General features: G+C 42.3%; 1 protein-coding gene across 1 annotated transcript; it reads left to right on the top strand.

Annotated features, from left to right (window-relative positions):
- The first annotated feature begins 10612 nt into the window (after nucleotides 1–10612).
- Nucleotides 10613–16795, top strand: LOC113113399 (fibroblast growth factor 16). The gene is made up of 3 exons (XM_026279569.1): nucleotides 10613–11112; nucleotides 13217–13320; nucleotides 15288–16795. The coding sequence occupies exons 1-3, from the start codon at nucleotides 10851–10853 to the stop codon at nucleotides 15531–15533; spliced, it is 612 nt and encodes a 203-aa protein (XP_026135354.1). The 5' UTR covers nucleotides 10613–10850; the 3' UTR covers nucleotides 15534–16795.
- Nucleotides 16796–17243: the final 448 nt, after the last annotated feature.

Here is a 17243-nt window from a genome sequence, read left to right as displayed (position 1 = left end):
GATGCGCATGAAAATCGCATTAGATTTTTTTTGCACAGCCCTAAAATCTAGTTAAAGCTAAACAGCGTTGCCCTTTGTGTAATAAGTTACAGAAACTGTTAAACACACCAACTTAATAAAATACACTTACCGGTTGTGGTCCATAAACAATGCCTTCTCCAGACAAAGAGGGAACTGCTCCATCTTTCAAGAATAATCTTTGTGCGAATCCGGCATTAAACTGATTGAGATTGAGGAAGCTGTTCTCAGCAAAATGTGCTGCACATAGTTTTACATGTGGATTATAATTTTCGGGAGCCGAGTTAAACATAAATTGTAGCCATTGATCTCTAAGTACAGTGTCCCTGGGAAGCCCAAACAAAGATGATTGGACTCCGAGACGAAAATAACAGCGTTTCGACGACATGGCGACAAACACAAACACAACTCTTCCTCTTCTCCGTCGGATCGCAACAAGACCACGCCCCCTTTTTTGTGTATTCCTTTGGGCGGAGGTTTTAGTGACGTCATTACTACAGGAACTAGAGGGATGTAGTCCACACGTTTTTGTAGGCGAAATCTGTTAAATAAAATATCTCGCTTGGCATTGAACTTTGAGCTTTAGAATTTCACAGATATTATTTATACTCTAACAACAACATTAAAACATGGGATCACGAAGAACGGGACCTTTAAGCTTGTTTTAGACCACAAATTAGGTGAAAACAGACATTTCCTTATTAGAGTACTTCTGAAAGGACACGAGTGAATACGAGTTAATTTTTTTTTTTTTTTTTTTTTTTTTTTTTTTTGTCAAATCGCTTACCTCATATAATTTGATTCTTACAGCAAAAACATCTGGCTGACAGGTTTCTCTGGCTTTTAATAAGTTTTTTTGAAGAGACATTTTTATTCATCTGAACAGGGAGAGGAAGGTAAACGATCTGTCAGAAAGGACTACAATCTATGATTACATCACAACTTTGAGACAGGGACAGTATTATATCATCTGAAAAACTTCACCTGATTAACCTTATTATTGCAACGTTTCTCATGGTGAAATTATGGCATGGATGCAAGCTGCGACTGTTGGACCTTATATGAGACTTGCAGAGAATAAACTGAAAACAGATAACATAAAATAACTTCAAACTGAAACAGTGTTCTAAGTTTGTCTGCATGCAAAATAATTCAACCAAAACATTTTGAACAAGTTTTTAATTATATAATAGACCTCGAGCTGAAAATGAAGACAAAATGTGTTGTGACATTTTGTGGTTTTGAAACATTGGTGGTTCATGTTCATAGTCGATGTGATGAATTACACCTGTGGTTACCCTGCCATGCTCAGATTTTTATGTGGAAGCATGGGATTTATAAAGCACAGACTCCAGACATTTAAAAAAAGTGTCTATCCATTTGAAGTCCCTCACTAATATCCCTCCTCACAAAAACAAAGAAATCTATTGCACTTACAATGTTTTTTTCTCCTTATTTAACACAATGGAGTATTAGTTTTCAGTTCTGTTAAAAAGAACTACCAGCACAATGTGAACAGTGTTAAGACCACATCCTTTCTGCTCAACATCCTAATATCTGGATATGCAAAAACATCAGATTAGCAGTCTGAACAACACCTTAGAGATACTTGTAGTGTTTAAGATTAGTCCAAAAAGCTGTTAATATAGTCAACAATTGTACTTTGTTATTAACATAACCTTGGTTCCCTGAGCTACAAGAACAAGTACTGTGTCTGCTAAGAAACTGAGCCCACCAAAGCACACCAGAATGGGTGGGGCAGCTGGATATATAAGTGGGTGTTCGCCACAAAATTCTCAGGTTACTTCGACTGAAGCGACGACTGGTTTTTGCGGCTACATAGCATGGTTAGCAACAGAGTACTCGTACCTGTATCTCAGGGAACCAAGGTTATGTTAGTAACCAAGTACAGTCGTTGACAATAATACACTTGTACTGCATCTGCTAAGACTCTATGGGAACACAGTACAATCACGCTGTGCTATGGTAGAGAAAAGACTGTAAGTATCATAACTTCCATAAGCAAACAATGCCTATAGAGAAGTTAACAACAATGGAGTGGAGAGCACCTTCGGTATGTAACCGAGCCTTAGATTCAAGACGACTTTAGAGTCTTTAGGCCCAAATTCCAGACAAAAAGAGGGCCCTTCAGGGGCCATTGTTTTGTGCAGTATATAAAAAAAATTAACTAATGGCTTGGCATCAGAGCTGCACGAGCCTATGGCAACAAAGCCTGCCAAAGCCCCCCAGAATGGGAAGGGCAGATCCTACGAAGGGACGGTTAGGGGATGAGGTGGATTCAGATTCAGACTCCTGGTGCCCCCTAAGAAGTGGTTAACCGCACTGTTTCTGCCCACTGATTGGCCTGCGATAGGGACATGAGAGACCGCTATAGCTGCTACATAGACTTTGAGAATGGATGGGGAGCGCCCCTTATCCTGTAGCTTTTGCAGGAATGACAACACCTCTGACAAATCAGAAGTAGGAGGGTCTTTGCCATGGTTAGGACACCAAGCAGAGAAAATAGACCAATTAAGGGCATAGAGGCATCTTGTAAACGGGGGTCTTGTCTCTAAAATTGTGTTTAAGACTCGCTCTGGGAGGCTCAAGGCTCCCATCAAGGGGTAAGGTCCATTGATCGGTCGGAGGGTGTTCACTTGAGAGAGGAGATTGCCAAAGATTGCCGAAGAGATTGAAGGCTCAGGAAACCTTTGCAGGTGTTTTGAGTTGATTAGCTGATTGGGATGTCTCCCTATTCTGATTTGTTGAGAGAGTGAATTAATGGGGTTTTGTTAAATGTGAGCCAAACTCATCACAATTAAAAGAACCAAAGACTTTAACTACTTCAGTCTTTGCGCATTGAATTTATTTAATACACAAGTTTCACAATTTTAGTTAAATTACTGAAATATATTAACTTTTCTGCTACATTCTACTTTATTGAGATGCACCTGTATATCGGGGCCTTAAGCCACTGCCTCAAAAGCGAATCTCAAGAATTGCCTGTGATTAATGCTGGGGTTTTACAAGCATTAAATCACTCAAGCCTGATCGTTCATCCCTGCGGGTTCGCCATTTCTACCTCTGAGTAACTGGAAGGAAAGAAACACAAGAGCAGTGGATGCGCTGCTCAGTTATGCACACACAAATGTGACGCTGCCAGTGTTTTGCTTAGATCTACCTAGGAGGATTCATTTGCTCAAGTAATGAGGGGCACTGATCATCACGTGTAACACACACTGGCAGATTAAGCATACATGATGCTGATTGATTAAATGGTTGCTCAAGCCTGATCGCTCAACCCGCTAGCTCGCTGTTGCTTCCTCCAAGCTACCTGGGAGGAGAGAATCATGAGAATGGGGAGATGAACGAACAGGGGCAGACTGCTTTTGTGGTAACAGGAGCCTGTCTCTGTGACAGTGGCAGCATCTGCTCCAATCTACTTGGAGAGAGTAAGTATGCAGGCTCTGTGTCGGCGTGAGATCACTCAGACCCAGTTACTTAGCTCCCAGGCTTCCCTGATTCTCTCTCCGTGGCTTGCTGAGTGAAGGCAGTCCATGATTGAAGAAGAGCGAGACTCATGCTCTGAGTGAGCATTCTGTCTCAGTGAACGCACAGCTCACTGCCCTTCTGTGGCGGATCTGAGTGCAATGGGGAGAGAGAGCACGCAGGTACAGTGCCGGCAGGAGATGGGTCAGACCCGATTGCTTATTCCCTGACTCTGCTGTTTTCCTCTCGCAGTCTCTGTGTGGGGGCTGCCCATATAGTTGATGCATTCACTGCTCTTCTACATCGTGCAAGATTCCCTGCACGAGCCACACTCGCAGTGTGACAATTGCAACAACGCCATTAGAATCGCCGGATGGCAGCAGGGGAACAGGACGGGAACTGCTAAGGCGACAAGAGAGCAGATAAGCTGAGCAGGTAGATCTCAGTCCAGGTTTCAGGATCAGCCTTGAGCGTAGAGTTGTCACTGAAGGAGAAGAAATCTGAGATTCCTGTGGTGAACACCCGCTAATATAGCTAGATTCCCCGTCAATTCTGGTGGACTTTGGAGGGCTTTGTCACCATAGGCTCGTGCATCTCAGCTGCCGAACCATTGGTTTGTTTTTTATATAGTGCATGAACCAATGGCCGTGCATTCACACTGCGTGATGAAAAAAGGCTTCAGTTCAGGAGAAAAATAGGCTTTGACAGGGTTCTTCAACTCTACACACCAATTGAACCAATCACACATTTAACTGTCAGGCATAGTGATAGAAGAAAGATCTATCATCAGATAAACAGCACTCTCTGGTGGTCACCACAATACTTTCTACAATCTACAAATGTAAACTATAACTTGATTTTAACATTTTCATGAGAAAATATGATTGGTAGCATTGTAACCCTAAATACATCATAGAACTATTGACACCATCTCATTATTTCATGGGATTTTGAGAAAATTGAATTGAAATTGAATCCAAAACTTTCAATATTGAAGACACCTGGTGTCACTCTAATCAGCTCATTAACTCAAAACACCTGCAAAGGCCTTTAAATGGTCTCTCAGTCTAGTTCCTTAGGCTACACAATCATGGGTAAGAATGCTGAACTGACAGTTGTCCAAAAAACCAAGACACAAAAGGTCATTGCAAAAGAGGCTGGCTGTTCACAGAGCTCTGTGTCCAAGTACATTAATAGAGAGGTGAAGGGAAGGAAAAGATGTGGTAGAAATAAGTGACCAAGCAATAGGGATAACTGCACCCTGGAGAGGATTGTGAAACAAAACCCATTTAAAAATGTGGGGGAGATTCACAAAGAGTGGACTGCAGCTGGAGTCAGTGCTTCAAGAACCACTACACACAGACGTATGCAAGACATGGGTTTCAGCTTCGCACTCCTTGTGTCAAGCCACTCTTGAACAACAGACAGCGTCAGAAGCGTCTCGCTTCAAAAAGGACTGGACTGCTGCTGAGTGGTCCACAGTTATGTTCTCTGATGAAAGTAAATTTTGCATTTCCTTTGGATATCAGGGTCCCAGAGTCTGGAGGAAGAGAGGAGAGGAACACAATCCACGTTGCTTGAGGTCCCGTGTAAAGTTTCCACAGTCAGTGATGGTTAGTGGTGCCATGTCATCTGCTGGTCTTGGTCCACTGTGTTTTCTGAGGTCAAAGGTCAACGCAGCCGTGTACCAGGAAGTTTTAGAGCACTTTAGCTTCCTGCTGCTGACCAACTTTATGGAGATGCAGATTTCATTTTCCAACAGGACTTGGCACCTGCAAGAGCTACCAATACCTGGTTTAAGGACCATGGTATCCCTGTTCTTAATTGGCCAGCAAACTCGGCTGACCTTAAAAACATAAAAAACATAAAGGTTCACTAAGAAAGATATTTATACACCTCTGAAAACATAGTTATATATATTATATTGCATTTCTGTAAATAGAACGTTGTAAATAAACTAATAAACTTCAATATCGAGTGTTTTGTATTCACAAAGCACTGCAGCACAGAAATGTGCATTTAGCTCAGATAAGGAGCAAGCCAACATCCTGTTGAGGCATCTGCTTAGATCAACAAGAGATGAAGAAACAGCTGCCCAAGTCAGGTTGCAGGATGCTGCACATTGACCTTGGATCAGTGTCAGTAATTGTGGAACTTTGAAATCTCTAAAAATAAAAGGCAACATGAAAAAAACAAAACAGACTTGCATCACCCTGAACCACACTGAACATTCAAGTGGAATTAACTAATGTGTCTCTATTTGTCAAATGTTGACAGTTCATGATTTTTGGGCAGCTTGTGAATTTTATTTATTTTTGTACAATTTCTGAGATAATTTGCATCATTTAGTGTTTGCGAGTCAGGCGTCAGGCAGGTTGAGCCCGTATAAGGTAGAACGTGAGCTCAGAACAGATGGTATCACCAACTATGTCAAGTTTACTTTGACTGAAGACAACTATACTGACAAACTTTTTAAATATGCATTTCATATGCATGCTATAGCGACATCCGAAATGTCCAGAGAAGTACATGGATTTGCTTCATATTCTCATTCCCAGAAGAATACAAAAATGAATTCTAGTACAAAAATAAGTATTTATTTATTTTATTTACTTACTTCAATTAGTATGCTGTTTCAAATAATCAAAAAAAAGTATATATTAAGTAATTCTTAGGCAGTGTAAGTCACTTTGTTTTTTTTTTTTTTCTTGCTCTAATTAGGTGATGAATTTTGATATAGATATTACTAATTACCAGGCCTACATGGAATCTGTGCTAATGTTCTACACATCAACTTTATTTTGTCATCTAAATTAAATAAAAGTCTCTTTTTTTCATGCAGTATAGCTCTTTTAAATGAAGTGATGTACGGCCAAGTATGGTGACAGATACTCGGAATTTGTGCTCTGCCTTTAAACCATCCATGTGACACACACTGTCACTGTGCTGTGACACACACACACACACACACAGCAGTTGACAGTCATATGTTGTGCGGCTGGGGAGCAGATGGGGGATCGGTGCCTTGCTCAAGGGTCTCACCTCGTCGTGGGATTTGAAGGTGGTGAGAGTGCTGGCTATTCACTCCTCCCACCTACAATCCCTGCAGGATTCAAACCCGTTACCTTCAGGTTACAAGTCAGACTCTCTAACCATTAGGCTACGCCTGCCCCCAAAAAGGCTGTCCTGGCAGTGGTGGGATTTGTTTACATAAACAGTTCATAGTGATCATATCTGATAAAAATATGGTAAACAGCAGCTCAAATGTGCATGTAATGTTCTCTATATATGTGCAAACTTAAAAAATGTCATAGTTGTAGGGGAATGAACTAGTGGAATGGTAGAACTTTCAATGGTTTCTCAAATTTAATTTATAAAATCTTCATAGATTTTTTTGAGGATGAATGAAAGTCTGATGGGTATGGAACAACACGAGAGTAAAAGAAGGATCTTTATGAGCCTAGTACTAATTAGTGGATAACATACTGACAGTTTGATATAATATTTTACCGTTTTAAAACAGAAGAATATTCCATGCATTGATGCAAGAGCCTGAATAAGGCAAACAGATGCTGAGAGAGAGAGAGAGAGAGAGAGAGAGGGTGTGACCAGCTGGATTACCATGTAAATAGTTGTGAAGATAGGTAGAGTCTGGATCTGTGCCAGGACTCTACAAAGGGTTCCTAACATCTGTTTGACAGCACATTTCTGCTCTGTGTTTGAGCAAGAAAAACACTCTTGCTCGGAATGAGTCGACTGCACATGAGCATGCATAGAGACGGTCGTTTCAAAATGAAGCAGCTCTGGAGTAACACAGTCACACACTGGCTGCATTATATTAACGGACACTTTTGGTGTTTCCAGGAATGCTGTGGAGGAGAACTTTGTAGATGATCCAGCTGACTGTTTCTCACAACTGTGAATGTATCTGTTGCAGCAGTCATTCCATGAATATCAAACATTCCGTGATGCAAGGTGTTTGTACGTCACGGAAAATGCAGACCTCACAATTTATCTGCCCCATGACGACCCGATTGAAATACATGTTGATCACGAAGTCATCAGTCTAGTCTGATGATCACTTAAATCTGTCATTCAGAGGAAAATCAACTACACTGTCTGGCTTAATGGAGGTTCATTTGCTTAAATTTGTCTTGATATTAAAAAAAAATGGGGCATACCATGAGTTAGGAACAGAAAAATTAACACACAAACCCAAATTGCCAAGTGGCCATAGCATTTAAAAAGGCTCAAATGGATAAATATAATATAGCTCTGTACCTGGAGCATATGAAACTCATTTGTATAACAAATGTTGGTTTTAGATGGCATTCCTCACCCACTGATGGCTCCTCAAGGCCTGGAGAGCCCCATTCATTAGAGCATAAGGCAAAGCAAACAAATTAATTAACACTATCTTTACTAGGGATGGCCAAGCCAAGCAGACTCTGAAACACAACACCATTACCTAAATTCACATGCATCTGTCCTTGTCTTCTCTCAGCTCCGGCTCTGCGTGCCTCTCGCACTTGACTGAAGTTTGAGGACCACCTGCATGTAAGAAGAGACCCAGCCTGTTATGTCTCAGTGATGGGAAAAAAAAACACAGAATCCAGCTCTGCAAACAGCTCGCTGCACGGATCATTCTTCTGCGCCGCACTAGACACAAGGGTAAAATAAGAACAGATGATATCATACATGGGAAAAGAGGTGCTTTTGCATTGCCTGATTTAAATGCTTTACAAAGTGTCCGATGCAGCGTCACCAGCCCGGAGTTGGAGTCAAGACGCCTCCAAATGACAGAACCAGACCAACAACAGAGCCCTGAAAGCCCAGGCCAACACTAGAACCAATCTCCAGGTCCTGCCCCTAACCAGTTTTTATAAACAAGAGCAGCGCGGTGCAAACTTTAAGAGTGAGAGCAAGAATCTGTGAAATTGAAAATATCTGAAATTCCAAATAAACCGGTAAGATACTGACCCCAATGCATGGCCCAAATTTGATGAACCTGCAAGATTTGATTCTGTGTGAAGAGTGAGAGAGGCGCTGGAGCATGAGGTGTGATCCTGAGGTCCTTATCTTCACTATATGTCCCTGGAGAATATGGGAACATTTTCTACACTCACTCATAAATCAACCATGTCAACTTAAATACAGCTGACCAGCAACAGATGTCCTTATAGATAAAGAAAAAGAAAGAAGAAAAAATCTCATCTAGACTTCAGTAGTGCTGAGAATGTAACCTGGTTAGTGCCATTGCTTTATCGTAAAAGCAGCAAGCGTTTCAGTCACATGTGACAGCCATGATACAAAGTTGTTCATGAGTTCCTGTATCTTTATTACTTCACCTGACCACTGATGCTGCAAGAAAGTAATGGACCTATTTTGGACTCATTGTGAAGGAAAGACCAAGCCAGATACAAGAACACATTGACCTTTATCTATTCAGATATTAAACACAGAACACATATTTGACAAGCCATGTCTTTATGAGTGTGTTGGACACATCAGAGATGTGTTTCATGGATGCAACCCTGCTCTTGATTTGTGAGGTGCACATGGTTTGCTGGACACCTCTGGCAGCACTCAGCATGCATCATTTCCTGCAGGAGAACTCATATGCAGTCATCTGGTGTATATCTCATTCCTATTTCATGCAACACATACATTTAACATTTTACGAAATTTCATCTGCCATTGATTCCCTGTACAGATCAGCTTTCATAAAATACATCATCAACCGTTTGTATTTCGTTGCTCCTTTCATTTCTGCAGTAGATATCCAGCAGCTGGTCAGGAGAGGAGGAGGAAACACCTGCTTACACAGCGGAGGAGGAAGACCTCAGACTGAGGCGGTGTCTCAATACCTTCAGAGCTGCCCACCTAGACATGCAGCCACTACAAAACCCAGTCAGGAGGCTAATTAGACAGCGATTTTAGACACGTGCTGTTTCTGATGACTCAGAATATCATCCTAAAGCTAAAAAATTATATACAAAACGAGCTTTAGATTTCATATGCAAATTTCAAAGACCCCCAAATGATCAACATGATCAAAACTTGCCGAAAAACCTTCTGTCCACCTTCAGCTCATGCTTCATGTCCTTTTTGCTGCCAAATCTTTACTGATTTTTTAAAAAGTAAATGTAAGAAGAACTTTTATGTTGTTAGAATATATATATATATAGAGAGAGAGAGAGAGAGAGAGAGGCACACACAGACACACACACACACACAGAGAGAGAGAGAGAGAGAGAGAGAGAGGCACACACAGACACACACACACACACACAGAGAGAGAGAGAGAGAGAGAGAGGCACACACAGACACACACACACACACAGAGAGAGAGAGAGAGAGAGAGAGAGAGAGAGAGAGAGAGAGAGAGAGAGAGAGGCACACACAGACACACACACACACACACAGAGAGAGAGAGAGAGAGAGGCACACACAGACACACACACACACACACACAGAGAGAGAGAGAGAGAGAGAGAGAGAGAGGCACACACAGACACACACACACACACACAGAGAGAGAGAGAGAGAGAGAGAGAGAGAGAGAGAGAGAGAGAGAGAGAGAGAGAGAGAGAGGCACACACAGACACACACACACACACACAGAGAGAGAGAGAGAGAGAGGCACACACAGACACACACACACACACACAGAGAGAGAGAGAGAGAGGCACACACAGACACACACACACACACAGAGAGAGAGAGAGAGAGAGAGAGAGAGAGGCACACACAGACACACACACACACACAGAGAGAGAGAGAGAGAGAGAGAGAGAGAGAATGTGACACAAACCAATGTAAGCATCCCATTGTTACAGGTTACTGCACGCAACCGATCATACGCAAGATTCACTACATTACAAGTTACCGCAGGCGCACGTGACACCCAAACCCGCTAAAGTGCAGTGTAGGGAGGCTCCTGAGAGTTTGAGACTCAGCCCAAAGGTGCTCTAGAGCCTCGCAGCGGTGCACGGTGAGAGAGAGAGAGAGAGAGAGAGTTAAACACAGACACACGGTCACCGGAGAACTTTGCGCACGGCGCGGCTTCGGTGTTTTGTCACTGATTGCTGTGTGTTGCTGAGTGTTATTTTACGCACACGCAGACTTCAGACTCACTTGTGACAGACACACAGCAGAATCCGGTCTGAAAGCTGGAGCAGAAGCTCTGCGTTGACATGCTGAAGGTGAAGCAGCAGGGATGTCATCCAGGCGTGGCTCGGGGAGGATATGGATGTCTATATAAATGACTCGTTCAGTCTGATCACGGATGAAACGAGCGTCTCTCTCCTCTCCGCTCTCTGAACACGCAAAGTTTGCTCGCCATGGCAGAGGTGGCTGGATTCCTCGGGAGCATCGATCTGGATTTGCAGGCGTTTCCAGCATTAGGGAATGTGCCTCTGACGGATGGTTTGAATGAGAGACTGGGTCTGATTGAGGGCAGACTGCAGCGCGGGTCGCTCACGGATTTTGGCCACCTGAAGGGCATCCTGCGCAGGAGACAGCTCTACTGCCGCACCGGCTTCCAGCTGGAGATATTTCCCAACGGGACGGTGCACGGAACCAGACAGGACCACAGCAGATTCGGTAAGAGCTCTCTTTCATTCATCCAGCAGTTCTGGGCATCTCACCTGGTCATTCTGAGAAACTACTGACTTTGTTTTTTGTTTTCTGAAAAGGTGATTTTTTTTTTTAATTGAAAGTCATTTAAACGTGATGTCAGACAAATTGTCTTGGGGGATTTATAAACTGCATTTTGCCATTACAAGATACCGTACAGTGGGATATCTTAACGCCATCATAGAAGTAACAAGGGTAGGAAAGTTTTAAATCAACTTAAGGACTCAAGGTCAGGACACTTCAAGGTGTTTACCGGACAAACATAAGTGATATTGACTCGTTTACTGATCTAAATGGGGACAGTGCATGGCCTTATATTGTTTATACAATATATATACTAGCTATAAATACTAACCTACCTAAAAGTATACATTTACTTTATTCTCATACCGTTTTTTTTTCAAATGGGGTTTAGCTAATTTCTTTACAAATCTGTTCTAAAAATACAAAGTGTATATGCACACAAATATAAAATGCATCTGTCTACAGCGTCCAAAATGCAGAATCAACTAGTGCATCATCAGCCAATCAATCAGTTTGCTGTGAGTCAGTATGCAGGGGATTGCTGATTAGTTTTGATCACTTGGAAAACTCCAGAGAAATCTGAAATACGCAGCTTCTTCACTGTTAAGTAATTTGCCAGATCCAGTCGTCATGAGTTCTCTTTCATTTTAGAATTGCATGCACAAGACATAACTTGTGTGCATAACTTGGACAGAATTGAAGGGTGTAAATCTAAGCTTCGGTTTCAAGTGAGGCAGATATTGATTTAGGGGATGCAAGAAGCAGGAACATTCTTAAAAATGTTAAATATGCTTCCCATGTCTTATGGAATCTACACATCATATAGTCTTTTTGCATTTCATAAAATAATTGACAGTAAAGAAATATAGCACAATAACCCTTTTAACACAGATTATTAAAAGATGAGAAAGAAAAATTTCGATTTGCAATGGGGTTTAGAGTGATTTAGGCACCCAGATACTGTATATCAATGCACCCATTAGCCAAGAGCAGCATATCTCCGAGTCGAACCCCAGCGCAGGGTCGAGGGACGCAGGTGCTTCTCTGCAGTGGAAAACAAGCTCACAGCATGAGGCTGTTTTTCTCTGAAAACATGTTCAAAGAACCCCGGCCCATGCAGGCACAGACACTACTAATTACAGCACTAATAAATCAGTCAAGCAGTGCTTGGTATTACAGTGATAAACAAATGATAGCAGAGCCCAGACACGAGGATGTTTTGCATTGCTCCGATCCGTAATCATTGTGCAGGTGCAGCTCTCACTTGGAAAACAGGAATCGCTCTAAATTAAAGCATGACCACTGTGGAATCCAGTGGGAATGCTTGTTTTTAGGCCGAGACGAGCTGCTTTATTGGATTGGGTGGTCTGCGGTCATGTTTCTGGCATCCTTCTGGCAAATGCGAGCCGTTTGTCGGTAATGTTGCAAGCTGGTAATGTCTTTGATTAAACGCATATGAAATGTGCTTCTGCTTAACCCAGCTTCAGAGAGTTTTCCGTGTCGTCGTTTGCCATCCAAAGCACAACACTCGGTCCAGGTGGTGGTAAAAGGCCACAAAGGTGTAGTTTTTGCGTTAGTCTTTAATCAAGAGCGAGGGTGCAGCTGGTTTGGGGTCAAGATTGGGCTCGTATCCTGAAAATTGACATGAATGCACAGTGATAGACACCTTAACAGAATATTGATTTGTATTTAAAAAAATGCATTTTACACACAAACATACTTCATTTTAAGAAGTGACCTGGGTTAGGAGTAAGTTTAAACTTGATTGGTTAAAAGCAAAAACAAACCAGCCAAAGGTGGTCTGGAAGCTGGCAGTCTGGTGCGATCTGATGGGTAAAGGGGATTTGGGATATTTGCTCGTCCAACTGGAAAACAGATGAACATTGCAGCTATTTCAATCAGACCTACATCCAGTAAACCACCTTAGGCTCAGGTTGTTTCTTTCAGCTGAGAAGGAAAGCTTGGCTATACAGCGCTGTTGATGCCCAGCTGCGCTGCAGTTGTAAAGGTGTCTGGTCATTGTCTGACGAGTGCTGTTGTGTGGCAGGTATTCTGGAGTTTATCAGTCTGGCCGTCGGGTTGGTGAGCATACGAGGCGTGGACGCTGGTCTTTATCTGGGGATGAATGAGAAAGGTGAACTCTATGGGTCGGTAAGTCAAACCCCTGTGGTGCTCACACACACTCCAAACAACATCCACCAACAGAAGGTTCTGCTCTATGAAGTGTTCCAATGGGAATCCAGTCAGATTACCCACCCACCGGCTCATAGTCTGCTCCCCATATGATGTAGATGTACAAAAAAGAAAGCAGTTAACCAGACGAAACAAGCAGTGTTTCCACTGCTACGAGCCCTGACCTCTGATCAGCGAGGTCCGATCACCTCTCAGACAGAGCGCTCGATCTCAGAGAAGAAAAACGGCCTCTTCATTTCGCTCTATACTTAAAATATTTACATATTTTCCAAGCACACATGAAGCATGTAACGTATACACACCCACATATTGTGGATATACGAGCTGCGTGCTCTTGGTGTGCTGCACGAGGACAACGCTTTTCTCCGCTGGAGTGCTAATTGTAACGGAGACCAGGAGATAAAAGCATGTAGCGGGATTTGAATTTTTGTATGCTAGCATAGAGAACCATATATAGGAAAATGTGCCTGGCCTCCCCCTCAGCAGACTTCGCCATGTTGCAGGAGAAGCAGGAGATCAGATTTCCAGAGACAATAAACGGGGGCCCCAGTAAGTTTCTGTGGGTCCTGAGTTAAAACAAACCTATTTAAAGCAAGAAGCGATGACTTTCGAATGCAATGCGATGCGATAAGATCCTATTAAATCAGACTGTGAATGCAGGTCAGCACTGCAAATAACCTGAAGACTGCGCAGATTTAAATGCAGGTACATTTCTGTTGCATGAAGATCAAGGAAACAAGGTCACCATTAATGGGTGTTAGCGTTAATACATTATGTAAATTAATTGTGTGCATGGAGCAGTATTTATTCCAATAGGCACACTACCGAACTGAAAGGGAATGGAAAGCATCAGTAATCTCACCGCTCCTGGAGAGGTATTCCAGTGAATCTGTTTTCTGAAACTTTTAGTTGATAATCTTATTCTGTTTGCTTGGCCAACTGTTTAAACTATTTAACTTTTAAAGCTGACTTTATCTCAAACACTAATTTTAAATGCATCATCTTGACACCAAGACTTGAACCTGGCCCATTGCATGACTGTTCTTTGGCAGCAAACGTGATGTAGCCCCAGTGTCTTCTATTGTTCTCAGCAGTGTAGTCAGCCAGCGAATCTTCACCTGCTTCACCCGAAGCCATCGCTCATGAGGTTCTGTCAGTGGTGTAGTAGTAGCAGCCCACACAGACTCGCTCAAGCTGCCGTGTTTGTGCGAGAGAGCTCGTTGCATCATACAAAGAGGTTAACAGTTTTGAAGAATGATTTTGGGTGTAAACTGCAAAGCTTGCCCGTAATGACTTTTCCCTTCGCTGGTGCAGCGAGCACCTGCTGTCTGGCCTCAAGATAGTTTCCACTCCACACATTTTGAGATGGTGACGAGGGTAAACTGTGCACTGTGAGAAAGAAGCAGTACCACGTCTTCACACCCTCATGCTTTCCAGCGCATCTGGAGGTCTGGAAATGGGAGGCGCATGTTAGTTCTTAAACATGTGGTCAAATGCACTTAAAGTGCACTCTTGATGGACAGCGGGAAGATTACTAGCTAGAGATCACACTGTAGGTTTTCTTGGTTGGGAGGTTTCAGGAAGTAGAAGTTTCCCACTTTGATTCACATCTTGTCTTTGACAGTTTGTGTAGATCAGGGTGGCCAAATCCTGGTCCTGAAGGGTTTAGACTAAACTTGAATAAGCACACCTGTCTGTGCGTTTCTGGCAATCCTGAAAACCTTGATTAGCTAGTTTATGTGAGTTTAATTGGGGTTTAAGCTAAACTCTGTAGGCAGGTGGCCCTCCAGGAGCAGGACTCGACACCCCTAGTTTACAAGAAGTTTATTTATCATGGTAGGACACAAGATCTTTCCATTAACTGACCATTATATTGTAGTGCATATAATCAACCATGTTTTTGTCTCTTTCTGGCTGCCTTGCAGAAGAAGCTGACAGCAGAGTGTGTTTTCCGTGAGCAATTCGAGGAGAACTGGTACAACACATATGCATCCACACTCTACAAGCATGCGGACACTGGAAGATACTATTACGTGGCTCTGAACAAGGACGGCTCGCCTCGAGAAGGCGGCAGGACTAAAAAGCATCAGAAGTTGACTCACTTCCTGCCCAGACCTGTAGAGATCGAGAAGATACCCGAAGCCTACAGAGACCTGTTTCAGCATAGGTGACCAGAGCATCCGTCAGAGACGCAGTGGAGGAGCTGGATGGGGAAGACGGACACTAAAGAACATTAAGAAATACAAGACCCTACTTCTCTCGCCTCACAGCTGTTTATATTTGGGTTCTGGTCCAAAATGAGGAGGCCCTCTCCAATGGTGATTGAGATAAACAGTACGTGTGTGTCCTGGATGGCTCCGTTTCCTCTCCTTAATGGGTTTTAAACCACAGAGAAGAGGGAACATTCCTGCATCCAAAGCTGGTGCCAAAAGATGTCTTGAGGAAGAGGTGTTGACCTCAGGGCCTCATGACGTGTGTCATGCAATCACCCTTTCTTCAGAAACTTTTTGTAAAGTGGAGCACATTTTGGCTTTGTTCTCACTGGAAAAAAAATAGGGTCTAAAACCTAAATGTATTGAGTAACTTGTCACGAGAGCATAGGTGGTAGTAAAACTGCCTTTGACCATTGAGATAAAACTCAACATGCCCAGTCTGGTGACCCCGGGGGCAAACTTTCGTTGAAAGGTAATGATGCAGGACTTACCAAGAAGATGGACACGGGGAGTATTCCCCGATTCTCCTGTAGGACAAATTCAAGTGAAATATACCTGTAAGGGCACTTAAAAGGAGAAAGAAGAACAATGACCAGCTTCTACCTAATCAATACCAATTTTGAATAGAAAAAGTACCAATTGTGAGGTGGTGAGAAAATAATAAGGCTTTAGAATTATCAATTCTGTGTAAGGGCTTACACCGTTGATCTTCTGTATGATTTCGGTCTACTACCTTTGAAGGTTCAGGAGAGTTAAAACCTTACAAATTTGGTAGAGCAAATCAGCAGTAGCAAAATGATCAGTAGAAATGAATCACTTTCAAGCAGGGGAAATGAATGATGCTTGTTGAAGGGTTCGGTAAAGGCTTTGGTCATTTGACTAGGAGTGACATTTAATGTTCAGGTTGTCAGGAACATTATTAAAATGCAAGTGAAAGACATGTAAATATGGGCAGACCTATTTATAAGATGTACTATATATTTATTTTCTACATATAAAGAATGATTACAAATCTCTATATAAATATATTTATTTATTTCAAAGGCTCTATTTTGTAATGAACTTGAAGTTATTGGAATTGTAGATTCTACTGAGATTATCCAGAAGGGCTAAACCATTGGACCCGAGTGACTGACAATAAAATTGTCTTGCTATTGTTTATTGTTGGTGACCATATTTGCAAGAATTCTCTGTACCGATTAAAATCTGAGAAACACTGAGCTGATTGAGTTTGACTGCACACACAACTTTTTTGAGGCATTGTCATGGATTGAATGGTCTTCTTTGCTAAACAACACAAAATGCTGGAGGCTGTGCGAGCACTAGATATTTGAGTCAATAATATACGGCAGTCAGTCGCAAACGATTGTACTTCTATCTATAAGCTACTGTATTTTCAAGTAGTGTTCAATTCAAATCTAGTGTGGCATCTAGTGAGCCAGAGCAAGTTAATACGTGTTGAGTGATTACAAAATCAAACATTTTCTTCTTTGGAATAGCTGGGTCAAAGAACGGAGAGTGAAACATTTTATACTTCTTTCAGAAAATCTTCAGTAAGGGGTCAATCCATCTATTAAATGTTGTTTATCAGTGTAAATTCCAGAACATCACAGCAGCATTCACAGAATAATCCAGCTCTCCAGAGATGTGGATGTTAGCTGATGATGT

This window comes from Carassius auratus, chromosome 14, assembly GCF_003368295.1.
Source record: "Carassius auratus strain Wakin chromosome 14, ASM336829v1, whole genome shotgun sequence".
Taxonomy (NCBI): domain Eukaryota; kingdom Metazoa; phylum Chordata; class Actinopteri; order Cypriniformes; family Cyprinidae; genus Carassius; species Carassius auratus.
The sequence above is the reverse complement of the archived record's forward strand: the minus strand, read 5'-3'. Positions and strand labels throughout refer to the sequence as shown.